General features: G+C 44.5%; 1 protein-coding gene across 11 annotated transcripts in view; it reads left to right on the top strand.

Annotated features, from left to right (window-relative positions):
- Positions 1-5307, top strand: part of LOC307221483 (lethal(3)malignant brain tumor-like protein 4) — a 59839-nt gene extending 54532 nt beyond the window's left edge. For all 11 annotated transcript variants that reach the window (XM_079985974.1, XM_079985978.1, XM_079985984.1 and 8 more), the window contains one exon: positions 3131-5307. In XM_079985974.1, coding sequence (XP_079842100.1) covers positions 3131-3259 — 129 coding nt within the window. In that variant the 3' untranslated portion in view covers positions 3260-5307. The remainder of the gene's footprint in view (positions 1-3130) is intronic.
- The last annotated feature ends 22641 nt before the right edge of the window (positions 5308-27948 follow it).

A 27948-nucleotide genomic window follows, 5' to 3' on the forward strand; every position in this document is an offset into this window, starting at 1 on the left:
ATTAAGTGACTTGCCAAAGGATAGTGTGGACAGAGAACTTTCTGACTCCTGGGCTGAAGCCTTTGATGCCCAGCTGTACTGTACAATTAAATTAGCATCCTATTTAGCTGATTACTAGTTTCCAACGTTTTTAATGCAAGTCAAAACTTTTTCATCGATCTGTTCAAAGCTTTAATCCTCTTTAAATAAATTAGCATAAGATATCATTTGGGGGGCATTAAGCTCTTGACCTTCATCATATTGAGCTGCAGTAAAATTTCACTGTGTGTGTTGGGCAATGATTGTATGGATACTTATTTTTATATTACTGTTTTATATAAGCTCTTATATAACGAATTTTCATTGCTACTCTTCAAAGCCTTTTACAATGGGTATTTTTTTTCATTTCCTCAGTATCATTTGCATCTTCCCATCTTTCCCACATATAGATGGAAAGTTGAGCTGGCAACTTAAAATATGTATTTGTACTTGATCCTGCTCAACTAAACCCCAATCGCACACTACCAACTTTAAATTTGCAGTCTTTGAATGTAACTATTCATAGTCTGTGTATTAAAAGAAAGAATTGCTGAAGATGTTATTCTGTTGTACCTCTCTAATCATTCTCTTTTGGGTATCTAACCTGTCCTCATTCCACCAGGGTAAGCTGCAGCCCAGTGGTAGTTAAACTATGCTGGTGCTTCTGTTGCTGGAAGACTAGTCACTGTTCTGTGCTTCCTGAGCAACACTTCAACAGCACATTAACAACATGCTGGGCTTATATAGCTCAGTTGGTAGAGCATGAGACTCTACCAGGGAGTTGCACCAGATGACCCTCATGGTCCCTTTCAGCTCTACAATTCTATGATTCTAACATTACAAAGCAGTCATTTGTTTTATTGTAAGCAATAGCCTTCAAAATATAGCATCAAACACACAAAACATGCATTATTTAGTAACAGCAGATAAAAACTAACCACACTGGAGAAGAAAAAACGACAGGTCTTGGGCATTCTTCCTATCACCCCCACTGTCTACTACATTCCTGTCTACAAAGCTCCTTCTAAGTTTAGCCACTGAGACCGCAAACAAAGCTGCTTTGAAAATTATGCATTTGTCTACATCATTTAACAAATATGTAAACTTAACACTCCAATGGTCAGCCTACTATTCTGGCCAGAAAATGGATCCAGCAATTCCTTACTAGGAGTGATTTAGGAACAAAACAGTCCATACATATACGGGCTCCTCAATAGCTTCTGGCCTAAAAGGGCAAAGCTTTCCTTCACAAGTAGGCTTGCCATACATCCAGGATTTGGCTGTTGGAAACAGTATCTGGCCAGAAATTGCTTAAATGTCCAGGAAAATCCTGATGTATGGCAACCCATGTCAGAAGTGTAGATTCTGGTGAATTTCCTTAAAAATAGCTCAAAAACTTCTTTTTTCTTTTTGAGATCTTGCAAAAGAAAAGAAAGCTCAACCGCATGCACAAGGCGCATCACATTTCTGCCTTAACAATTGAAGATTCCATAGTTTGCATCTGAAAAGAGAGAGAGAGAAGACTTTTAAAAATAACACTACAAGAAGGACAAATGTAGCAAAAGCAGCAACCATTTCCCTGGACGCCTAAGCAATTGTACAACCACTGACAATTCATAATACAGTAGTACTTCCGGTTGCGGACGGGATCCGTTCCAGAGCTCCGGTCGAATCCCCAAGGTTTCCGCAATCGGAGGGACTGCTTCTGCGCAAGCACGCGTGGCAAAAACCCGGAAATATACTTCCGGGTTTGCCGCTTACGTGTCCCGAGGTTTACGTAAGAGGAGGTACGGCTGTATGTCTCATGGATAACGTTCCTATCAACTCTACATAGAAAGCACCAATCAGCATCACAAATGTAGATCATTAGCAGCACATGTACTAAGGTTGGAACAGGGTTGTTCATCTGTGAAATATTGTTTCCTCATGTGAGCTGTTCCTCCCACTTACTCTGGGGCATGAAAATTAGAAGATTTTATCCCTTCCACTAGAAAGCAGCCCTCTCCTCTCCATTTCTGCATGCTGGCAGAACTTGAGGTGAACTCTGCTTTTGGTTTCTTTTCACTGCAGATAGAAGCCGCCCCCCCCCCCAATTCCCCCTCCTATTTCCCCTGCTAGGTCCAACCATGGTCTGTCAGGAAAGCAAAGGGGTTATTGTTTAGGAGTAGTAACAGACACACCACCCAGTCAGCTCAATGCAACACAGCCAAGTGGGGTGTGTAGTGAGGCACCTCTAAAGAGAATTTTGGGTGACCCCATGTACAACCACCTTAAAGTTAGCATAGTAATTTAGGGATGGGGAACCTTGGGCTTGGGGGCCAAATGCAAGGACTCTTCCCATGCTTCTGGCGTACCTGGATGGAGGAGAGAGGAGTGTGTTTAAAGCTAGCCTACTATACAGAGGTAAATTTCATATTCGTTGCTCTGCCCACTTTAGCCTCTGGCCTGCCCACCACTGGTATATCACCCCTGGAAGGTTGCCCAGAAAGCATTGTGCAGCCCTCAGGCTGAAAATAGTTCACTGCCCCTTGCAGTAAGGGAAGGACCTTGAGACTGTTTCAGCATATACCATATATATAATGAAGCACCATTTCTCTGTTGAATTGTAAAGTACAAAAGCTTCTCAGACATTGGTTCTGTTCTTACCAAGCAATGTATGAAGCTCCCTTAAACAGGGTGGACCTATTGGTGCATCCAGCCCAATCTTGTCTGCTTTGACTAACAACTATATATCGGGTCTCCGATATATAGAGTTCTTCCCCAGCTCCTGCTTCATCTGCTTTTGACTGGGGATGCCAGGAATTGAATGTGAGACCTATGGTGTGAAGGATGCTTGGACACTTCCCCGCCACAAGAACTTTTTAAAGTAGCCATTTCTATTCAGGCGCTTAGAATCTATAACCCTGTCCTCCCTTACAGAAAGCGGCCACCTGCAAAAGATCTGAAGTACACTAAAGGATACTGCTTGGAAAAAGCTTACCAAGGGTGTAATTGATTATCCTATCAAATGTCATTCTTAGTGCCCTTCCCATGCTGTGTTAATTTTAAGCATATGGAAGCTGGATTGTCCCAGCTGTAATATTGACTTTCTTTTTATTTTTCCATCCACCAGCAGATCGATGGTGAAGCCTTCCTTCTCCTGAACCAGTCAGACATTGTTAAAATTCTGAGTATCAAGCTGGGGCCAGCACTTAAAATATACAATGCCATCCTCATGTTCAAGACTGCGGAAGAAGACTGAAGCAGCCCCTCCAGGACCAGTCTGAGCCAGGAGATCAGAGCTGGGAAAGGCCTTCAAAGAACAACTCAGCAGCAGAGATCCATGTTACTGAATATTGAGCAGGTCGGGACCTTGGAAAGGCAGTGGTCTAATTGCATTTCAGACTCTGGAACCTGCTGAAAGGATCCCAAAGAAGTACAATTCCTTCTGCCACTTGGAATGGATTTAGTGGCTTCCCTTCTAGGAAGAGATTATTAATTGTGTGTTTTTTCTAATTGAATATGGGTATGGTTAAATTGATCTTTTGTGAAGATCTTGATGATGCCTCCAGTTATAAGAGGAATCCCGGGTATTGCTATTGGTGGGGAGCCAAACTGACTAACCTGTTGATAGTGCCTAAAAGAGAATCCAAGTTATCACTGACGTCCATGACGACTTCTTTGTGTGCAGAACTTGGGGATAGGCTTTAAGGGGACAAGGAAAGAGACAGATTCTTCAAAGCACTGCTGTTGAAATCCTCATCAAACACCTGTGCTTTTTCCAAACTAGTTTTGAATTTTTATTCTCTTTCAGCTATTCAAGCACTGGCAATTATTATTTTGGTCTAGCAGGATTTGGCAGGGAGTAAGGAGTGCAAGGAATGAAGTCTGACTCCATACCATTGATTATCAAGCTATTATACCTGCACTTCAAGCTGTGCAATTGCAGAGGTTAAGAGATGAAATGAAGATAGGTCTAATAAAGGCTATTGGGAGATTGTTCCAACAAAAGATAAGTCAATCACTTGGGTGGAGGGCTCCCCTAACTGAACTGTAGGAAAACCTCTGGAGAGCCATAACGAAACTACTAGAGTATGTTTTAAATGTTTCCATCTCCCTGTGGTTCAGTGCAAGGAAAGTTTAGGGATGGCACATCCCTCTCTGTAGTGATTTTTCTGAGGCAAGAATTGTTGGAAGGAATCTGGAATCCCCACTCTCAAGCATTTGTTTTGAAAGCACAGCGGGTTAATAAACAGGAGTATCTAGTGTGGACCACTTAAGCACAAAGGAGCCAAATGTACAAGCTACTAAGGACTGCTGCCTCACATCCTCCATTCAGTTCAGTAGTAGTCTTAGACTTTAGAATGATATCTGCATGCTTTGCTGTGCAGCAGACCAATCTCTGGGAGCTTTTGCTGAAATGCACAGGACCATATGGGTAGATAAAAAATAAGCGGGGCGGGGGGGGGGGAATGCAAGGTGCCAAAAGAATATTAAAAGAGAGCAATTTGACGCAGATCTACACTGGGGAAGGCAGATTCTGAAAATAAGCTCAGTTTGTCTATGGAGACATTGCCTTTACACCTGCAGCAGGTAATGGCCATGTAGTCCATATTTCTGTTGCTGTCCCCTAATTAGCAGCTCACACTACAATAATATTGGGTAATGTAGGCAGTCATTCTCACTTCTTCAACCCCTGCCCCATCAAAATACAGTATAACTTGGGAAGGGCACATGCTCTAATGTTCCTCCCTTCAGATGTGGAAGAGCTTATGAACCCTCTCATATAACTCCTCTTTCTCTCTTGCATGCCCATCAAAGTTACCCCTCATTCGCTGCCCTGGTGTTTAGCAGACAATAGAATCCCTTGGACTAGTGTCTCATCTAAAGCAAGCCAAGCCTTCTGTTTATTTAATGTCAAGCCATTTTTAGGGTCGATAACTGTTTAAACTTGAGGGAGTAAAAGGGAACTTCTGTATAGCATAGCAAAGATACTGCTCTGTTGTTAGTGTCTTACATCGTTGACATGAAGAATGTGAGCTGGCAAAGGATGCTCTTCCTATTGGTCAGTGGTGGTATGTCTTTCTCTCCTTTTAACTTACCTTATAAGCAAATGTGTGACATTTCTGTGAAGAATGGTGTCAAGCTTTCCGTTACATCCACTTCACATACATCTCTCCACTTTTGATCTCCCAACTATTTAAGAGTCTCTGTAACCTTCCTAAAGTCAAGATGACATAAGACTTGTAAATAGTCCACAATCCAGGCTGCTGAGTCTGAACAGTATTTAATAAATCTGCAGAGGCAATATGTCTCATAGCTTTCTATTTTTGTATAAGAAGCTAAGGAGTTTAAGCCTTCTACGTAGAAGAGCTATCATTGAAAGAGTGTGATAGAGAGAATCTCTATTAATACTTGAGAGAGACAACAGAAGACAGGATGCCACATGACTGTTGCTGTAAAAGAGATATTCCATATAATTTTTATGGTGCTGGGTAAGAGAGGCATTTTAAAAAAAATACATAATCTTATTTTATAAGAGTATATTTTCCAAAGGACATTTTCATCTTAGTTTTCTCTATGTATACTTCTGGCAGATGAGAAGAAACAATGGGCACCTTTAGCAGGGCAAAATTAAGGCCACATATATGCAAATTGTAACTGCAAGTTGCACATTCATGCAGTAAAACAGTTCAGGATATTGGTTAAATGCAAGCAGAACTTTTGAGGGAAGCACTCAGTCCAACTGGCGAGCAAGAAACATGGAAACAGACTTCTTGGTTTTTTTCTTCTCTTGTTCTTGAACTGACTCTCAGGGCAACTGTGTACACCTTGTATTTTCGAAGCGCAGGAGCACTCCCACGGATCCCTCATGCAATTGGAGATGTAGCATGGAAGTATCAATTAATGAAAAAATGTGAGGACTGCCTAACCGCTCCCAGTGATCAGATGGAACACTCCTGTGTTTGTCATGCAAGAGGAAAACAGCCCTTTATATCCATGACTGAGAAGATTCAGCAAGGTTCTGCAAGTTACTTCTCTGCATAGATGTGAGGAAGGTTTGTTTCTATTTGTAGGGCTCAGGAGCCAAGTGCTAATTTATCCACCGAAAGGGGGCTGTAAGTTGAGGAATGCTTCCTGTCTCACTTCTGTGGTCATTGCAGCAGTGCAACCACGTGGCACAAAAACCAAATCCAGGTTCTTTGGCAAAAGAGTGTGCTTTCCAGTCAGCACACACCAAAACTAGTATATATATATACTGAGCTTATACAGAAAACAAATGTCAAGGCGTCAACATCTTTAAAGAGGGATGAATGCAGTAGCCAGAATCTAGGTATAAAATTTCACCAAACAGGAAGTGAACTGAATTGTTGGGGGGCTCTTAGACGGGTAAGGGTAGGAGAAAACATGAACCCTTTTATGAAGAACAAATCACAAGACAGGATGGTGAGCAGCAGAGGAATAGAAAAGCCAAGCGAGAATAAACCAGAAGGATTTTGTTCTACTCTGCTGTTAGCCATAGTTTTGCAAAATCAGACTTTTTAATCTGTTATTTAGTTGTTGCTCTTCTCATTTCTGTATAGAATTCAATTTACCCATATCTTGCCTATAATTCCTCTAGGCTGGAGTTGTCCTGCCAATGCACTTCTGGCATAGCATAGAATAAATCTTCTCCCAGGAGACACAACATGGAGAATAAGTTGCCACATTATTCTTAAGCCCAGTGGCACACAGTGGAGATAGGAAGTGATGGCACTGTCCTCATATCAGCCAGGGTTCCCTCTCCTTTTTATCTTTTTCTTTTTGTCAACCATCTGAATTAAGGTTTCATTCCCTACATGCTATTAATCCTATATAAATGCTAAGGTGGTTTCTTGTCAGCAAGGAAGTACTCTGGAAGTGTATATTTAGATTGCATGTCTCTACTTTTAAAATTCATTTGAAGAAGTGGGGAGACCTGAAAGCTTTTTGATAAAAGCTGCTGCTGCTGCTTGTTTCAAAGGATTTCATTTCATTTCAGTCAGACTGGATCTTTGTCTTAAAGAGCAGCGATTTTTATTAATCCCTATGCATTCACTATGATACCTGTCACTCTGTAAGTGACACGGTTTAAGGATTGCTCTTCATGAGCTAGCAAAGCAAGGACAGAAGGTCTCAATTCTAAATATTTATGTAACTGATGTGTCATGTTCTGCCATTCTAGCTTTGTTTTAGAAAACCAAACTTGGTTTCTTCCTTTATCACCACCACCCTTTTCCCCTCTCAGCAGGAAATTGTAGTTAAAAAATTTCCATGCCATCACAAACTATCATCCTCGTAATCCGACAGTAGTAGATTTCAGCTCAGGGTAATGAATCATACCAGAAGCCTCAAAGAAGCGCTCAGTGACAGTGGTAGGCGAAACGTTACAAGCGAGGAAGAAAAATATTCAGCCCAGGGGATAAGCGAGTTTGGCTGTGAGACTTCTTGCGTGCCGCTGCCTTGGTAAGGGATTTATGCCAGAGAAAGCTTTAAAGTTTTTGACATTCTCTCCATCATGTGATGATGAGCAAGTTTATTTTTGAAACACTCTATTACTTGCATTAGACATGCATGCAAAAGCAGGGAAGCTCTTGGTGGAATTTTGATTTTCAGTGTTCAGAATTATTTCACTATTTTAAATCTTTTTTTTTTTTTAAAGGCCTTGAAATGTTTGCTGTCCCCCCCCCCCCCATCTGTGCATTGCTCTGAAGATGTGAATAAAACACATTGATTCAAAATGACTGTTCTGACTTGGACTTGTTCCATGGGCTTCTCTGGTCTCTCTTTCCAGGTCTGGGCCATATTTTGAGTGACTTGACATCACTTTTCTGCATCAGTATTATCTACACTCCTTGTACTTCTTACTAGTGGAAATGCAAGAAGCAGGGCCAGCCCTGGGGGCCAGTATCCCCAGGTAGCTCCTGAGGCCCCAACATTTAGTTGCAACTCACAAGCACCATGCATCACTGCTCACCTGCCAACTCTTGCTCACAACCTTCTCAAGCCACCAAGCAGTGAGTAGCAGCAGGGATCTGTTGGAAGCAGTGAAGATTTGACAGGCTTGTGGAACGGGATAGCTCACTAGGGGCATCTTGCTGAGCATCCCACACCCCTCTGCACTGCTGCCCAAACCCTGTAGCCTGAGCCTGAGAAGCAACATTGTGGTTCTCTAGAACAAGACTGTCACCAAACAACATGCGTTCAAAAGTTCCAAGCACGCCTCTACAACAGCAGGGTGTGAAGTTACAGGCTGTGCGCTACATGGCCTCTTAGTGTCCATGTGTGCAATTAAGGAACGCGGGTGGCGCGACTTGCCGATCAGAAGGTCGGCGACAGGGTGAGCTCCCGTTGCTCGGTCACTGCTCCTGCCAACCTAGCAGTTTGAAAGCGCATCAAAGTGCAAGTAGATATATAGGTACCACTCCGGTGGGAAGGTAAATGGCGTTTCCGTGCACTGCTCTGGTTCGCCAGAAGCGGCTTAGTCCTGCTGGCCACATGACCCGGAAGCTGTACACCGGCTCCCTCGGCCAGTAAAGCGAGATGAGCGCCACAACCCCAGAGTTGTCCATGACTGGACCTAATAGTCAGGGGTCCTTTTACCTTACTGTGCAATTAAGATGTATCCAGCAATTTTAGATGTTTAATTTTGAAATACGGTAGGGAGGGGGAGCTCAAACTAAATATTTAAATACACATGCACACCGAAGGCAAGTAATGACTGTGTTTACCAAGAGCAGTTACAGTTGTGGGGAACCTCAGGTTCATGAACCAAATAGTGCAGTTGTTCTCTTTCTTTCTCTCTCTTCCGCTCTGCCTTTGCATCTCCCTCCTATTTTTCTCTCTTTCCCCACCTCCACCCCTTCTGTACTTTATACCAAATTTTAAAAGTGGCTAGCACAATAATCCCTAGAGCTATCTGAAAGTTGTCAAGGCTAATCCCCTCCTGAGAGGTTACCATGTTTCCAAATGTCATACACATGGGTGAAAAAAACAAAGTTACAGCTGTTTTGGCTTCCCAATGCTTGTGTGTAAAAAATTCAGATTTCCGGGTCAGGTCTGGATCCAGATTGCAAACCAGCATTGTTAGGGGAAATGGCTTGCAAAAACATATTTCTATCAGGCAAAAATGTATATGTTAGGACAGGGGTGTCCAAACTTTTTTCAAAGAGGGCCAGATTTGATGAAGTGAACATGTGTAAGGGCCGACCGAAGGGCCGACCACAGGTTTTTTAGGATTGAAGCTCTTGAGCTTTTCATAGGATTTTACCCCAGGAAACAAACTGCCACAGGTACCAGATTAAACTGACCAGCACGCCGGATTAGGCCCCCAAAATGGACTTTGGACATGCCTGTATTAGGATATATATATTTCAGAACCTCATCCACTGTAAATAGCCCTCTGGTTTATGCTGTTTCCAATCAGTACCAGAAGAGGGTATCTTCCTATTTTCTCCTACTGTAGCTGCCCTCTGCAGGTGTGGGCTCAACTTGGTGATAACAGAATAAACAATGTGAGGAGGGAACTGCAGTCCAAGATAGAAAAAGAGGTGGTAAGGGGTGGAGATGCTCCTTCAGGTATACTGGGGGCTTTAAGGGTCAAGCACCAACACTTTGAATTGTGCTCAGAAACATACTGGGAGCCAATGTGGGTCTTTCAGGACCAGTGTTCTTTGGTCTCAGCGGCCACTCACAGTCAGCAGTCTAGCCGGTGGATGTCATTTCCAAATGGTGAAAATATACTCCTAAAAAGCTTTTTTTAAAAAAAAATGTTGTGTGGTTTTGTTTCTCTTTTGTTGTTGTTGGTTATGATTATCATTTCCTTTCCTGACCCACATATTCTCCCAGCATCAAATCTACACTACTCTGGAATAAATCAAATACTGAGACATCACCAAAGTGCAAAGTGTGTGCAGCATAGCTTATTTTCTGAAAGATCTGCATCCATAGGCTTTTATGAGCTAGGCCTGCATCAAGCTAGGCTTTTATCCAAAATGGAACAATTCCACCCCACCCCCCTCCAAAAAATATGTCTAGACATTGCATCCTTGATAACTCATGTGGGAGTTCTCGGTTAAGAGTTCACTGAAATATGCTCAATCTGTGGGTGTTTCTAAGTTTGTTCTGATTATAACTGACTGGGGGAGGGGGCTTCAATTTCTTTGTGAATCAATTTCTAGCATGCCCAATTCCAAACTGCCAACAATGACTTTTGTCTTCTATGTAAAGAAACAGTTTGTATGTATTGGCTGGGGCAAAGTCTAGCAAGGGGAAAACCTTGTATAGTGGTACCTTGGTTTATGAACTTAATCCGTTCCAGAAGTCTGTTCTGAAACCAAAACCGTTCTTAAACCGGCACGCTTCCCCTAATGAGGTCTCCCGCTTCAAAGTTACAAGAAAGGAGATTCTGACTAAACATCAGGAAGAACTTTCTGAGGGTAAGAGCTGTTTGGCTGTGGAAAGGTGATGGACTCTTCCTCTGAGTTTTTAAAGCAGAGGTTGGATGGCCATCTGTCATGGATGTTTTAGCTGAAATTCCTGCATTACAGGGGGTTGAAGTAGATGACCCACAGGGTTGTTTCCAACTTACAATTCTATGCAAATATGCCATTATTTCAGTTAACACGGACTTTGGCAAGCCCGTCTCCCTTTTTTTTTTTTTTTTAGTACACCAGTTGTGATGGCTTGGGACCCGGGCTTGGACTCGGAACAAGAGGAGTCTCAGTCTGCACCAGATCCTTTGTCTCAGGCATCATCTAAACCAAGTCTGGGGCCTAATCATGAAGAGTCCCAGACTGCACAGGTTCCCCTGCAACAAACACCAGCTGGGCCGAGTCAGGGGCCTGAGCCTGCCCCGGCTCCAGATGTGGGGATTACCTTGTTGCCTTCCGCTGGGCTATCACTTACAGCTGCTCTACTACTGGTTGGGTCAGGGGAGGCTGAGGAGGCCCCTGGGTCTAGTAACCCACCAATGTCTCCCGAGCTGCAGAGACTAAGGTCTGAGAGAAGGAGAGACCTGAGTAACTCGCAGGAGGAGTACTCGCCTTTGGGTGAAACAGGGAGGTGAGTCGGCGGGGGATCAGGACCAGCCGCTAACCCGACAAAGATAAAGGGCTGTCAAACCCTGCCCCAGATTGCGGGAGCAACATTGCTGTATGCTAGATCCTGCCTGAGATCCTGTACCTGCCCTTGCCTGGTATCATGCCTCATGTCCTGCCTTGGCCCTGTTGGACTGACTCCTGGTGGAACCTTCGGATTCTGGACCGGTCCTGGACCGCATTTCATGGGTTACCCCTGGGCCCAGCACACCAGTGGTGGCTGGTGGTCCATTAGGTCAAGTAGGATAGCCTGCCTTCCGTCTTGGTGTTGCCACGACAGAACTCAATACGGTGGAGGAATGGGGGCAAAACTAGAATCAGATGGCTTTGCTTCTCATTGGTTCTGGCTCTAGCTCCAACTACTGTTGGGCTCCCTGCCTTCTTCTCCACTGATCCCAAAGAGTTGAGCCACAACCGTACACAGCACTTATTGCTCCCAGGACATGAGTCAAATTGTCCCTATGCAAGCTGATTATTTCACCCTTTCCCCTCACTGAAGTGGTTCTGTTTGCCAATATTCTACCACAAATGAGTTTGCCCTGAGCACGGTGTCTGCAAGCATTTCAGAACATCGCACCAGCCTAGCAAATGGTACCACTAAGGGCTGGGGGCATAGGAACCTACTTCTAGGGCTCAAGGTTCTTTTGGCCCCCCAATAAAATATTGGAGGGGGCTGCCCCCTCCTGAAGTCAATGGACATTGTCACTCAAATGGTGTGCAGGCAGTGTCTTGTGATTGACTATGCAGGGTGGGGCTTACCTAGTGTCCCCCAATATTTTTTTTCAAGGTGGCTCCTCTGGCTGGGGGAGAGGGAGTCAATGTTTGCCAACAACTAGCTTTTTGCTTATTAAGATGGCAATGGAAGGTTTTTTGTTTTTAAAAAGAGATGTGTTTGAAAACGAAAAGGGAAAGCCTGTAAATTCCCCATGAACCAGTGTTAGCTAGCAGGCTAATTTACATTTCCAATAAGCAAAGCATCTTGGCTTGGGATCAAACTGAAAGCAAAGTTTGACATTATCTGATTAATAGTGAGACATTATTTTTATACACAGGGGATTTTATATTTCCCATATAAAATTTAGATGAGACCATTATATAACTTGCGCAGGGAGAAGAAACCAGACTTGGGTGATGTTTCCCCCCCTTTTAATTTTATTTTAATACTGCATCGGTGTTATTATCTCAAATGAAGTTTCAATAGAAGTTCTGCTTCTTCTATCTTTTTATGGCTTGCGAAACCTTAGTTATAGAACAAATTGCTAATTACCAGCCTTTACATATTTCATTTCTCATTAAATAAACAACACATCTGCTTTCTTTGCTGAAGAGATAGGAAGTGAGGTTAGGAAAGTGAGGTTGGGGAGTGTTGCATCTCTCTCTCTGGTTCATAATGGCTATGTAAGCTGGTTTTGGGTCACATCTTGACCAGGGATGGGGAGCCGATGGCCTTCTCAACATTACTGGACATCAACTCCCATCATCCACAACCAGCATGGCCAACGGTCACGGATGATGGGTGCTGTAGTGCAACAGCAGCAGGAAGGCCCTATCCCTGATCTGGACAGTATAGAAAGCAAAAATATTGTTGTATTCACCCCACTTCTCCAAGTGGTGAGCAGGATGCCAGATTTGGTTCCCCTTGGAAGGAGGCTACTGAAGTCTTGTTGTCTTTTTGCAATATTTCTGCATATGGTTGAGGATAGATGAAGGTGTGGCTTAAACCAGAATTGGGGAAGCTATGGCCCTCCAGAAGTTGTTGGACTACAATTCACATCATCCCTGACCACTGGTCATGCTATCTGGGGATGATGGGAACTGGAGTCCGGCAACATCTGAAGGGCCACAGGTTCACACTACAAGTGTACGCACTCAGATGGAGAGTCACTGCTTCTGTAGCAGAATCTCTCTAGTCAGCAGCACCCTAAGTTACTTATCCATGTAAGCCAAACTCAGGTCTCTTTCCCTTCCTCTCCCTCTCCCTCTCTTTTTGTCTGATGGCCATATTTCTCAGCACTGGCGGAAGAAGAGGAGTGGGGGGGAGCGCACTGTCCCCAACAGTGCAATCCTGGCAGGGTGCCATCATGGCTGCCCCCCGCCCCCAGGACACGCAGCATGCCCTGAAGGCTGCACGCCACTCCCCCAGGCTGCACACCAGCCCCCCACCTGCTCTCTGCCCCCCCGGTGCCGGAGCATGAAGCTCCGCCACTGTCTCTCAGGTGGCTGGACCACAGCATCCTTTGCTGAAGCATGGTATAAGAGAGAAGCATCCTCTTTTAGGTCTCTCCTAGCATATTAAAAAATTAGTCCGTCTCCCTGACAAAAGCAAGGTAGCTGGGAATGGGGCTAGGGTTGGTGTCAGGCCTTCTTTTGTATTTTAAATTTTTTATTAAAAAATTTTCATGAAAAACTCCAGTCATATCAATTTACACATCACATATTTTAGCTTATTGGACCTCCCTCAACTTCTCTGACAATCATTCGTAATTCGAATCCTATCTTCACATTCCTTAATTTTAATATTGCCATTAAACACTATATTTCTGACCTTATTTGCTTACTAACAATATTCCTTATATTTTCACAAAGCTTCTTTAAAGCACACTAGCGTTGTACAGTCCTCACAAACAGTTTTCAAATACTCCGTAAATTTTCCCCAGTCCTCAAAAAACCTGTGATCCTTTTGGAATCTGATTTTCCCAGTTAATTTATCCAGTTCTGCATAGTCTGTTAATTTTGTCCTCCATTCTTCCAAAGTCGGTACTTCTTCTTGTTTCCATTTTTGGGCCAACAGTATTCTTGCTGCGGTGATTGCATACTGAAAAAGTTTACAGTCTCTCCTATTTATGTCCATTCTTGTTATTCCCAGCAAAAAGGTTTCTGGTTTCTTAACAAAGCTATATTTTAGCATTTTCTTTAATTCATTATATATCATCTCCCAGAACCCCCTTACTTTCTTACAATCCCACCACATATGCATGAATGTACCTTCTTTCTCCTTGCATCTCCAACATTTGTTACAAGTTTTGTACATTTTTGCTAATTTTACTGGTGTCATATACCACCTATATACCATCTTCATAACATTTTCTTTCAATGTGATACATGCTGTAAACTTCAGGTTTTCATTCCATATTCTTTGCCAATCATCTATTTCTATGTTATATCCTAAATCTTTGGCCCATTGAATCATAACCACTTTTACTTCCTCATCCATTGTATGCCATTCCAACAGAATTTTATACATTTTGGAAATTATCTTACAATCATTATTGATAATTTCTGTTTGAAATTTTGAATCTTTTTCTTTGTACCCTTTTTCTTTCACATCCTTTTTAAACATTTCACTTATTTGATAGTAGTGCAACCAATCATAAACATGTTCTCTTACTCGTTCGTATGGTTTTAATCTCCACTTCCCCCCTTCCTTCACCACCAAATCTCCATAGGTGATCCAGTCGCTTCTCATATTAATTTTTTTGACACCTATAACCTCTAATGGGGATAACCAATGTGGGACCCCCATTTCTAATATATTTTTGTATCTGTCCCAAACTTCCAATAACGATCTCCGGAAGCTATGATTTTCAAATGATTTATAACCCTTTTTCTTTTCTTTCCAAAGGTGCGCGTGCCATCCAAATCTGTTATCAAATCCTTCCAAATCCAGGAGCTTTGTATTTTTAAGTTTAATCCATTCTTTTAACCAGCAAAGACATGATGCTTCATAATATAACTTCAAATCTGGCAGGGCAAAGCCTCCTCTTTCTTTTGCATCTGTTAATAATTTATATTTGATTCTCGGCTTTTTGCCCTGCCAGACATATCTCGAAATCATCCTTTGCCAATCTTTAAAGATCGCCGCTCCTTTTAGTATTGGTATCATCTGAAATAAAAATAACATCTTTGGTAGCACTAACATCTTAATCATTGAAATTCTACCCCAGAGGGATAGTTTTAGTCTTCTCCATACTTCCAAGTCCTTCTTAATTCCATTCCACACCGGGACGTAGTTGTTTTGGAACAGATCGATATTTTTTGGAGTTAACCATATTCCCAAATATTTCACCTTTTTAGCAATTTCAATACCCGTTTGTTGTTGCAATACTTCCATCGTTGTTTTTTCCATATTTTTGGCTATAATTTTGGTTTTCTTCCTGTTTATTATAAAACCTGCCACCTCTCCAAATTTTTCAATTTCCTCCAGTATCTCGGCAGCAGTCCCCATCGGTTCTTCCACCATCAAAACTAAGTCGTCAGCAAAGGCTTTAACTTTATATTGGTTTTGGCCTATTGTCAGGCCTTCTAAGGCAGTATGGCCAGCTCTATGAATCCTCTCCTACCCAAGCCTGGAATGCTAAACTCAATGAAAACACAAGCATTCTTTCAACATTGCAGTGCCTGTTTCTCATATATCTCTCATTTTTTTGTCCTCAATTCAATTAAAGCTTAGGTCGGCGGTTCGAATCCCTGCGGCGGGGTGCGCTCCCGCTGCTCGGTCCCAGCGCCTGCCAACCTAGCAGTTCGAAAGCACCTCCGGGTGCAAGTAGATAAATAGGGACCGCTTACCAGCGGGAAGGTAAACGGCGTTTCCGTGTGCGGCTCTGGCTCGCCAGAGCAGCGATGTCACGCTGGCCACGTGACCCGGAAGTGTCTCCGGACAGCGCTGGCCCCTGGCCTCTTAAGTGAGATGGGCGCACAACCCCAGAGTCTGTCAAGACTGGCCCGTACGGGCAGGGGTACCTTTACCTTTACCTTTATATGGTTGACCTGTGTTTCAAGGGATGTTCTTCTTGAGCATTATACTGGTATCCTCAAAAAACACGAAGTTGGTAAATAGTGCTGGTCAATTAATACTAGTTGTCTAAGGCAGCAATCCTGTTACTCACCTACTAGGAGTAATCCCGCTTTGGACACATTGGGACTGCATTCTAACTAAACACTCATAGGATTGCACTGTAGGATTGCCTGGTCCTCTAAGGCAGTGTTTCCCAACCTTGTGCCTCCAGCTGTTTTTGAACTACAACTCCCATCATCCCTGACTAGCAAGACCAGTGGCAAGGGATGACTAGCAAGACCAGTGGCACAAGGTTGGGAAACACTGCTCTAAGGGGCACTTGGAAACCCAAAATGCTGACTTTCTTGGGCTACCGTTTGAAAACGGCATTATTCTAAGAGACCTAGACAGTAAAGAGAACATCGCCTCTGCCCATTACTATGAAGGAATATTACACTGAAGTATGCATAAGCATCTCATATACCCTGCATTTATTACTGTGACACAAAATTATGATGAAGGATAGAATCCTAACTCCACTTATCCCACAAAGCAAATCCCCTTGTTCATTTCTGGTATGATAAAGCCCTCATCTTTGACATTTCCATTGCACTGCTGGTTTCATTGACATTTCCATTGCACTGCTGAGGAGATGAGCCAGATTTCACTGCAAAATATGGCCTGCCTCTTCAGCATCGCAAGCGACTTCATAGGCAGCTGCAGAGAACGTCCTTGCTACATAAACCCACTCTCCCGCGCATTGACGTCAGTCTTACAACACACAGAAGGAGATTCCACATGCAAAACCAAGTATTATGGGTACAAGTCAGAAACAAATTCAAATGTGCATGTGAATGCAGGTTTCTCTGCACTATGTCCCGTAAGACGTGCATACAAAGGCATGGATACTAATGCATTCCATTTATGCTCACAGTTCCCGATTTAGCAAATGATGCATGACTGGAAGTTTGCCTTCACATGATGATCTTCCTCAATGGACTGGGGCATTTGGTCTTTATCACGCCGAAAGCCTTATTCCCAGCAAGACTGGTTGTTTTAATACAAAATTACTTAGAAAAACCACAGAAGCATCATATAGGTAAAATACAGCCGTGGGCTGGACTGGCCCAGGCCAGCCATTTGCATTTGTAATAAAATATTCTGCATAAGAATGCAGAGCAAACAATCCCATTACTGTATTTTCCATAGCTTCACAACGCTGAGACATAATTACATTATGTTATTTTCTTTTCTCTTTTTTCCTCTAAGTCATAATATAATTGAAAGCACGCCAGGGAAAGCAAGATCTGCTTCCCTCTCGAAAACATCCAAGTAGGTCTGGTCAAATTGTTCCCTGGCAAGAGTTTCCCAGCCCTTCCATTTGCTGACGTTACTGAAAGCGATCTTTCATGAGGAGGTTCCCCACCTCTGCTCCTGAAAACTTAAACCTTCTGCCATGGCCAGTGGATCCCATTGTGCCCAACAAAGCTTACACACCCCTGCACCAAATTCATCTGAGTTCCATAAAAGATGAATAACTTGGCCGTGTGCCAGGTTAGCCTGGGGCTGATGGGATCTGGAGTCTTACAATCATAGAATTGTAGAGTTGGAAAGGACCCCCAGGGTCATCTAATCCAACTCCCTGCAGTGCAGGAATTCTGTCTGTGAGGGAACTGCCATCAGCTTAGAGGCGAGAGGTGGAAGGGCAATTGGGTTACAGGGAGCCTCCAAAGATTGTGAGAAGCAGCACTTCCTCCACGGAGGAGGGAAGCCTCTAGTGGGGAAGAGATTCAGGGCTCAGAGGATGCAAGAGAGAGCCAAAACACCATGCATGACCAAAGCGGGGGGGGAGGAGGCAGGTCCCCCTTTACCCACGCCGTCTCTGCACAGTAGAAACAAAATTAAAAAATTCCTTCCAGTAGCACCTTAAAGACCAACTAAGTTAGTTCTTGGTATGAGCTTTCGTGTGCATGCACACTTCTTCAGATACACTGAAACAGAAGTTTCAGTGCACAGTAGGTTTAAGCGCAGACAGGGGAGGTGTTGGATGGGGGTCAAGAGACTACTCTGCTGGGGAAAGTTTAAGGACAGCCCACTCTCAGATTCTGCTAGTGACTGAGGAAGACATGGAATTGAGTTCTGCACTGTAAATGTTTTTGCACCGATAATAAAGCCTTTGAAAAGAACAGTGGGGATCTCTCGAGCAACCACGCCAGTAGGCATAACCCTGTCCCTCTGTGGGCTCAAACAACTAACCTTCTGGTCATCAGTCAGAGGCACTGACCCATTTTCCACTCAAAGAACATCTGGACATCTGCAGATTCCCCTAGGCTGGGTGATGCTCCCATTGGTGTCAGCAGCGGCTTCCCTCCTGGAACTAACAACAGCTTGGGGCAGGCATGGCCAAACTTGGACCTCCAGATGTTTTGGGACTACAATTCCCATCATCCCTGACCACTGGTCCTGTTAGCTAGGGATGGTGAGAGTTGTAGTCCCAAAACATCTGGAGGGCTGGGTTTGGCCATGCCTGGCTTGGGGAGATTGTGGTCATTACTGTGGTGAAGGTAAGGGTTAACACCACTTTACTATGGTCCAATCTTGCTTGCCCCCCACCAACAACTACTTAAATTTAACAAATATGCAAAGGAGTGACTTGCATATAATTAAACGTGGTTGAACCTGGGAGTAGATACAGACAGTGCAATGTGTATGCTGTCCAGGTCTTTGGTCTTCACAAGCCAGAACTGAGAACACTGGTTAGTGATAAAATCATATTTCCCAGCCTCTCCAAAATTTATGGCTCACCAGGTTCAAAGTTGATGCAAACTGGCAGAGTTTCAGTAACTTCCCTGAAGCTCTGGAGAGTTAAAAACGACTCATGATCTTAGCAAAGGGCAGAATACTTCTCTGAACTGGCCAGGACCAAGTATGAAAATGCTTGTACTCTCCATCAACAAGCTGCCAGGGATTGCAGGGCGGTTGTAATTTGGTCTGCATTTCAGTTCTTACTTTCCAAAACAATACAATGAGCTGAAACACAGCTGTCCTTCGAAATGCACACTTCTTTGCATTTTGTGATGCAGCTCTCCACCCAAAACATCTTTATTATGGCAAAGTACATATAAAAACACTCCACGAAAATAAGACGCAAATATGTATGATATTGGAGAGAATTGCTTGCTGAAATGCCTACATAGGTCAAACTTGCTTACAAAAATCTTAGGGGAAAATGCACATGAGAACGTGTATGAATTTTCATGCCAATTGACAGGTTCATCCTTCCATCTAGCCTAATATTGTCTACCCAAACTGGCAGCAGCTCTCTGGGGTCTCTGGCCCAAAGGTCTTTCTCAGGGTCTTTCCCATCACCAACCACTGGATACCTGGAAATGTCAAAGACTGAACCTGGGCCCCCTCTGCATGCAACATCTACTGACCCACAGAAATAGGCAACACCAAACACTTGTCAACCTATCCTCATGTTAGTGGCCAAATGACTATGTAAAAAAACTGCAAAGGACCAGACCAGTGCTGTCGCTATTATTTTGTCTCATGTGATATTCTTTGCACATAACCCGTAGTGAGTCGACCTAGTTTTGCTCTAGTTTGCCAAATTCCCCCTCGTCTCCTTTCTTTTGTTGGGATATTGGCAACTTGCCCTCTTTCAGCTGAAATCCAGCACCATTTGTGTAAGTAGCGCCTGCACTTCCTTTATCGCTTACAGGGCTAGAATGTGCTTGAAACCGGACTGTTTCCATGGGTCAATATTCTGATCAATACAGAGCAACAGAGGTCCAGAGGCCAGATAAGCTGTTTGATTTGCTTCTCTTGCAGAGATCGTTATGATCCCTCGTTCAAAGCTACCTTTTATACCAGGTCAGACCATTTGTCCATTTACCCCAGTGTGTTCTACTCTGACTGGCAGCAGCTTATTGGGGATCACAGGCAGAAGGGTTGCCCCACCAGCAGCTCCCTTATCCTTTTAACTGGAGATGCCAGGGTTGAACCCAGAACCACAAATCACTGGACAATGGTGCCGTCACTGGGCAGACACGCCAAGAGAAAGTGGGTTGCCTCTAGCATTACTAGTACAGTGGTACCTCGGGTTACACACACTTCATGTTACATACACTTCAGGTTACAGACTCCGCTAACCCAGAAATAGTGCTTCAGGTTAAGAACTTTGCTTCAGGATGAGAACAGAAATCATGCTACGGCAGCGCGGCAGCCGCAGGAGGCCCCATTAGCTAAAGTGGTGCTTCGGGTTAAGAAGAGTTTCAGGTTAAGTACAGACCTCCGGAACAAATTAAGTACTTAACCCGAGGTACCACTGTAAAGGTAAAGGGATCCCTGACCATTAGGTCCAGCCATGGCCGACTCTGGGGGTTGCGGCGCTCATCTCGCTTTATTGGCCGAGGAAGCCGGCATACAGCTTCCAGGTTATGTGGCCAGCATGACTAAGCCACTTCTGGCGAACCAGAGCAGCACACGGAAACGCCATTTACCTTCCCGCCGGAGCGGTACCTATTTATCTACTTGCACTTTGACGTGCTTTCGAACTGCTAGGTTGGCAGGACCAAGCAACGGGAGCTCACCCCGTCGCGGGTATTTGAACCGCTGACCTTCTGATCAGCAAGTCCTAGGCATTACTAGACCCACTTAAACTAATGGACTCAAATTTATCACATCTATTAACTTCAGAGGGTCTGCTCTGAGCAAGATCCATGCTGGAGACAACCCAATGTCAATACAAAAGGTGGGGGAAGCCCTTTTGGATAACTCAGTTTAAGGAGACTGGATCATTTTGGCTCTGCTATGGATCCAGATGACTCAGTAGCCATCTGGAGAGATCAGTTGTTGAAGCGCCTCGTTCCTCTGTTTGCATGACTTTATTCATGGCAAACTCCAAGAACGCCATAAAAAAACAACCCAGCGATTTTGAAAGCAGGACATCAGCACGCAATCTGCAAAACAAGGTGGCGGGCAACTTGGATTTGTAAAGCCATTCATTAACTCCCGCATGTGCAGCTCATTATCCATAAAATAAACCACTGGCTGCCCAAGGAGCTGGGCATGATAAAAGGCAGTTTCAGACTGTGCAAACAACCCATAATTGCTGCCATATGGGACCATTTATCCCAAGGAGATTGCCTTGCCTGAAACAGGCAGGAGACTTGTCCAAGTGGGGGGTAGCCAGTAAAACATACATGTGCTCAGGGAGGTGTGGGTCGCTGTCTCTCTCTTTGCCACAGCCTGGTTTTTCCCCTCCAGAATTAGGGTAAAATGGAATAACAGCTGCATTGCGATGAAAAAGCACCTTTTGCGTTAAAGAGTTATCCATTTGCCTTGCAATCCTATGGAAAATGTGTGAGAGCAGGAAAAGAATGGCCTATCTTTTGGAGTACACTGGGCAGGATAGACTTCACATTAACACTGCATTGCGGCTCCCATTTGTAAGATGTAAAATGGAACCATATCGCCATTGCATTTGGGGTTTCAGACTTCAGTTCTTAGCCTGTCCAACTTGCTGAGTTAGCCTGTAAAGGTAAAGGTAAAGGGGCCCCTGACCATGAGGTCCAGGCATGGATGACTCTGGGGTTGCGGCGCTCATCTTGCTTTACTGGCCGAGGGAGCCAGTGTACAGCTTCCAGGTCATGTGGCCAGCATGACTAAGCTGCTTCTGGCGAACCAGAGCAGTGCATGAAAATGCCGTTTACCTTCCCGCCGGAGTGGTACCTATTTATCTACTTGCACTTTGATGTGCTTTCGAACTGCTAGGTTGGCAGGAGCAGGGACTGAGCAACAGGAGCTCAACCTGTCATGGGGATTCGAACTGCCGACCTTCTAATCGGCAAGCCCTAGGCTCTGTGGTTTAGACCACAGTACCACCTGCGTCCTACTTAGCCTGTACATAATCACAAATCCCCTTATCTTCTCCATCCATTAAGAACATATTCAAAGCTCTACTGGATCATACATATATACACACTATTTTTTGTATGCTGTCTTTCTACAGTTCAAACCATCCTCAAAGGCTGCTTACAACATGAAAAAAAAGTTATGTTAGTATTGCAGCTGTTGTATAAGGGATTATTATTTTGACCAGAATGTAATTGAAATTAATAAGATTTTGGAATGCAGAAATAAAGAAAATCATCAAACCATCAAATCTAGCATACGAAGGACCACCTAAACTATACAATTCGGTATTTGAATGATTGGTATTAATAATTGTATTATAATTTGGTATTGTTATAATGAGGCTATTATTGGATTGCAATTGAAAATTAATAAAAATTATTATCAAAAAATAAACATTAAAAAATGCATTACGACAACATAACAAAAGTAGTCATAAGCAATAAATGAAAAATTTAAAAATACAAAACCAAATGCAACCATTTCCACATAAATCAATTTCTGCAGAATAAAAAAATAAACTGCATGGACTTTTAAACCCTGATTTTATTTAACAATGTGCTGCCTTGAGTGGAAGTGCCCAGTCCATGAAATACTTACCCAAACGTTTACTGCTGTTGAATTCTGCAGTTATATGGCAGCGCAAAATTACAGCTGCATGGCTGGCCCTTGAGGAAGGAAATCAATCAATTTAGGGTTGTTGCTAAGTGGATTAAATCCAGCCAAACAAGTTTGGATGCTGTCAGCTAGCCATCAGGGTGAAAGGCTGTTGGCTTCCTGCAGGGAATTTTCAAAACAGAGGCCTGGGATTGAATGAAGAGCCGGACTTCAGCAAGCAGCAATTCATATTGTTTCAAGTGGGCAGTGTTGTCAAATGCATACAGGTTAGAGCACAGCTGGGGAATGTCAGCCTGGGGTACAGGGTGAATGTGGCCCTCCAGGCCTTTCTAACTGGCCCTCAAAGCTCTCCAGATGCCACAAGACCCCTCACTGGCCCTGTACCAGCCTTAACAATTAGGAATGGGTGAATCCGCCAGTTTCAGTTTATCACAGTTTTCCAGTCTTAAGTTTGGTTCTCTGCATTTCCACAACACTTTGTTGGGGTTTTTTATATTAAAAATTCATTATGAATTTCTCATAATATGTATGAGTTTATATGCAATGTTGCCTTAAAAACACATTTTTGCAAAGCAATTTCCCCTGATAGAAAGTGTTTTTAAATGTTATTTTCATCAGTATGTACATTTTGTGCACACATTGCCCTATCCTACTACCTCCGCCCCACACAAAACACACATCGCTTGGCTAAAGAACTGCATTGCAAAGAGGAGCAGCTTGTAATAACAATAACTGTATTATTTATACCCCGACCATCTGGCTGTATCCTGAACCCCTGGTTTACCTGGTGGCAATTCAGTATGTCAAGTCCAGGGTCAATCCGAGTGTTCAAAGCCCTGCAAAAATCCTGGAGCAACCAAGCTGAGGTCCATCAACATGGGCAGTTGAGCAGACACAGCACCTCAGCTCTGCTTCCCTTTGGAACTTTGCATTCTGATTGCACCATCTGGGCTTGATGAGGCAGATGACCCTCACCTGTTCTGATCCAGCTCCAGCTGAGGAATCACACCCTTCCTTTCAGAGCTAGCGAGCCGCACTTGGCCAGCTAGGGAGCTGGGCTGTAGGCCCTTGCCTGCCTCAGCCTCCTAGAGCACCCTGCCTGCTGCTCCTTATGCCTCAGAGCCTGCTGTGTTTGTGGAAACAGGGCCCCCTCTGGCTCTGGTGATGGGTCCTCTGCTCTGGTTCCTCTGCACTGACTCCCTCCCCTTGCCATCCTCTTTCACCCTGTGAGTACTTCCTACAACCAACCTCTCCTTCCCCATCCCCTGCTTGCCCCACTGTGTCCCCATCCAGGCTACATCCCTTGCCAGGTTTCTCTTCCTCCTCTCCGTTGTCCTGCCAGTTCGTGACAGGGTGGGTTGCTTTTGAAGGATAGCTATGTTTTGGTTTGCATGTTGTAGGATCGACATACATACGGAATTTACCAGACATGCCCAGAATACTGTAGTCAGAAGCAGTGTCCAGGCGGAAATCGTCCAAAAATGTCCGAGAAAATTTGGATGTATGGCAAGCCATGCTGACAGTGTCATTTTTGCCAATTTTCCTTAAAAAGCTCAACAGCTTTTGTATCTGGATTTTCACTTTTTGAAACATGGCAGCCCTAAGCGTATTGTTTCAGAAATTGCCAGTTAGGTACTTCCACCTTTAAATGTGAACTGAATCGAATTTCTCCCCCAACCCTACTAACAATATGAAACAAAACAAGAATGGAAAGCACAAAACGTGTGTGCGCATGACAGACATCAAGCTAAAGATTGAGTTCCAGCCTGAGTTTGGTTTCAGAATTAATAAGCCCCCAGGCAGCCCTGAACCATACAGATTCCTCTGTAGACTCTAGCATATCTCTCTCTCTCTCTCTCTCTCTCTCTCTCTCTCTCTCTCTCTTTCTGGTACCCTGGTGCTTTTACAACACATGGCTCGTGATGCTGGGAAGCAGGCCATTGTCTCCAGGAGTTCCTGGGCATGCCCAAACATCTTTAAAGGGGTCAAGAATCAGCCAGAAAAGGGAGGGGACCAGGAGGCTTGCCGGCCAGCAGTGGAGCAGGAACGGGCAGAGGGAACACTCTGTTCAGTTCTCAGCCTCCCTCTGGCATGAGCATCATGGAATCTGCTGTGTGTAGTGGAGACGAGCCAATAGGCTCTGCTGGAGCCTGGAAGCATTTTCCATGATGTAGACTGCAGGAATGGGCAGGGGTGGTTTGGTAAGCACACAGGCAAATGCATTTGCCCCCCCCCCCCCCAGCTGAGCCCCTTTCAACGACTGAGGAAGGAGAACTGCAAGTGTGAGATGTGATGCAGCTCACTTCATGCTCTGCGTGAACACCAGTGCTGAGGAAGGTGGCTTAAACTGAGTCTGTCTAGCTCAGATCAGCCCAAAAGCCTTTCATGTTGAGGAGAACTCATGAGTGGGTGGAGTCACCCCAGTACCCGTACCCTCCAACATTTCTCCAATGAAATTAGGCACATCCTATTCAATGATGAAGGGACGCGGGTGGCGCTGTGGGTTAAACCACAGAGCCTAGGAATTGCCAATTAGAAGGTCGGCGGTTCGAATCCCCGTGACGGAATGAGCTCCCGTTGCTCAGTCCCTGCTCCTGCCCACCTAGCAGTTCAAAAGCACGTCAAAGTGCAAGTAGATAAATAGGTACCGCTCCGGTGGGAAGATAAACGGCTTTTCCGTGCGCTGCTCTGGTTCGCCAGAAGTGGCTTAGTCATGCTGGCCACATGACCCGGAAGCTGTCTGCAGACAAACGCCGGCTCCCTCAGCCTATAGAGCGAGATGAGCGTGCAACCCCAGAGTCGGTCACCAGTGGACCTAATGGTCAGGGGTCCCTTTACCTTTTACCTTTATTCAATGATGAAGGGACGCGGGTGGTGCTGTGGGTTAAACCACAGAGCCTAGGACTTGCTGATCATGAAGGTTGGCGGTTCGAATCCCCATGACGGGGTGAGCTTCCGTTGCTCGGTCCCTGCTCCTGCCAACCTAGCAGTTTGAAAGCACTGTGCAAGTATTTATATAGGTACCGCTCCGGCAGGAAGGTAAACGGAGTTTGCGTGCGCTGCTCTGGTTCACCAGAAGTGGCTTAGTCATGCTGGCCACATTAACCGGAAGCTGTATGCCTGCTCCCTTGGCCAATAAAGTGAGATGAGCGCCGCAAACCCAGAGTTGGTCACGACTGGACCTAATAGTCAGGGGTCCCTTTACCTTTACCTTATTCAAAGATGATGATGATGATATCCCGTCCATCTGACTGGGTTGCCCCAGCCACTCCAGGTGGCTTCCAACACATATAAAAACATAATAAAACATCAAACATTAAAAAACTTCCCTATACGGGACTGTCTTCAGATGCTCGGGGGTCAGATAACTCTGTACCCTCCAGTATTTATCCAATGAAATTAGGAACCTCCTAAGGAAAACTGGGGCATTCGGAGATGAAATCAGAAACTGGGACGGCTTCTGTAAATCCAGGACTGTCCCTGGAAAATAGGGGCACTTGGAGGGTCTGAGTACCTAGGAACCGTTCAGGCACAGGGATTGAATGTGGCCCCTCACACATCTCTATCCGGACCTGCTTGTACCACACCCCTCAGAGGCCCCTCTTCTCTTGATTTCACCAGGCTGGAATGAGTCGCTGAACTCTCACTTGTCTGGGATGGAGAGCAGTGTGGGTCTGCTCACAGCTACTTTTGCCACGTACCCCAGGGATATGCACACCCCCAGAAGATTGTCCATGAGAGCATGTGGGCTCAAAATGATGAAGGTTTCCCAACCCTGCTTTCCTACTTGTGGCCCTGCTAACTCAGCACGTGGCAATAGTGCCCAGAGACGTAAGATCCTCTTTCCAGTCCTATTGCAAAATCCTATAAGGGAAATGGTGACCCCTTTGGTTATGTAATAAGATACCCCACCCTGGCTGGCTGGCTGGCTGGCTGGCTGGCTGGCTGGCTGGCTGGCTTGCTTAGGGTTCTGCCTCCTCTGATGTTAGCGCTGAAGCCATCTCAGACCCACAGCTCATTTTCCAAAGCGTTGACTCAGGCTCTGTCCGCAAGACATGATGGCCATGCGCTGCTGTGGACACAGCGATCTGCGTTTCTGCTTTAAGCGAGTGCCTTCTGCTTAATTAATTAACTGGCAGAAGCAGAGGTTGCTTCCACACATCTTCGACTTCTCCCAATCTGAAGTGACAGCTTAAGCCCTGACAAATGTATATGAGCAGAAGTAACACAGAGAAGGAATCTGCTCTGTCACACAACGGCATGCCGTAGGCCACGCTACTAAGACAGGAGAAGGGGAGCGAACGGAATCAATCCCCTAACCTAGCAAAAGGGCGGAGAAATTGACTGTGGTTTTTTAAAGCACAGTGCTACACACTCGGAAGTAAGTCGCACTGATTTCAGCGGGAATCGCTCTCTAGGAAGCGCCTGTTGGGTTGCAGCCTTTGGACGACGGCCTGTGTTAAAGAAGGCTTTTCAGTATGTCGGAACTTCTGAATATACAAGCCAAAACAAAGGAATGCTATACTATTTATTTAATTTTTTCACAAGATTTATATGTTACTTGATTGTCATGAAACCTCAAAAAATAAAACGATAAAATTATCAGTAAAAAAAAAAAAAGGTTTAAAACTACAGTTCCTTCCCTACTTATACAGGAGTTACATTTTGGGCCCCTGTGCGTATAAGTGAAATTGCGTAATGTTAAACCCACTTTAATAGGGGGGGGGGAGAGAGAGAGAGACAGAGAGAAGGGCAATATGCACCTTAAAGGCAAACATATTTATTGTAGCGTAAACTTTCTAAAGGACTCAGGGCTTAATGGGCTTTGGTGACTGAAGGGTAGATTTTGATCTGACATTAGGAGACACTTATTGATGGCAAGAGCAGTTTGACAATAGAACCACATACTCAGAATGGGTGGTAGGGATGGGGGACAATCTCAATTCCATTCACATTTAAAAGTGGACCTACCTAATTCACCCTTTCTAACACAATACACAAACTGAAACACAGCCATCCTTCCAAATTTCGACTTTTCTGAATTTTGCGATGCAACGATCTAGCCAAGTAATGTATACAATGCTTTTTTCATCAAGAAACACAGCAGCTGAGAGGGGCTACCAGAAGCCACAAGCAACAACAGTTTCACAGGAAACTAACAACGTTGCCACCATCTTGGGTGGTAATCTGGAGTCATCTTCACAATTTATGCATTCCACTGAAGTAATCTGGCAGCGAGGCTCCTGACACCCCTTTTTCCACCCCATCTGGTGCTTCTCAGCTCCTTTCCCCCTGTACCCCAGCATTTGTCTTGCTGCACCCCAGAGGCATCTGTCTCCCTCTCCCAAATTTCTCAGCGACAAGAAGTAAATTCTGTTTCCTTAAAACTATGCTAGCTAATTGAACCGTTTAAGCCATGGGTTGGCAAACTAAGGCCCAGGGGCCGGATCCGGCCCAATCGCCTTCTAAATCCAGCCCACGGACGGTCCGGGAATCAGCATGTTTTTACATGAGTAGAATGTG

The sequence above is a fragment of the Podarcis cretensis genome (assembly GCF_951804945.1).
Source record: "Podarcis cretensis genome assembly, chromosome: 8".
NCBI classification, from domain to species: domain Eukaryota; kingdom Metazoa; phylum Chordata; class Lepidosauria; order Squamata; family Lacertidae; genus Podarcis; species Podarcis cretensis.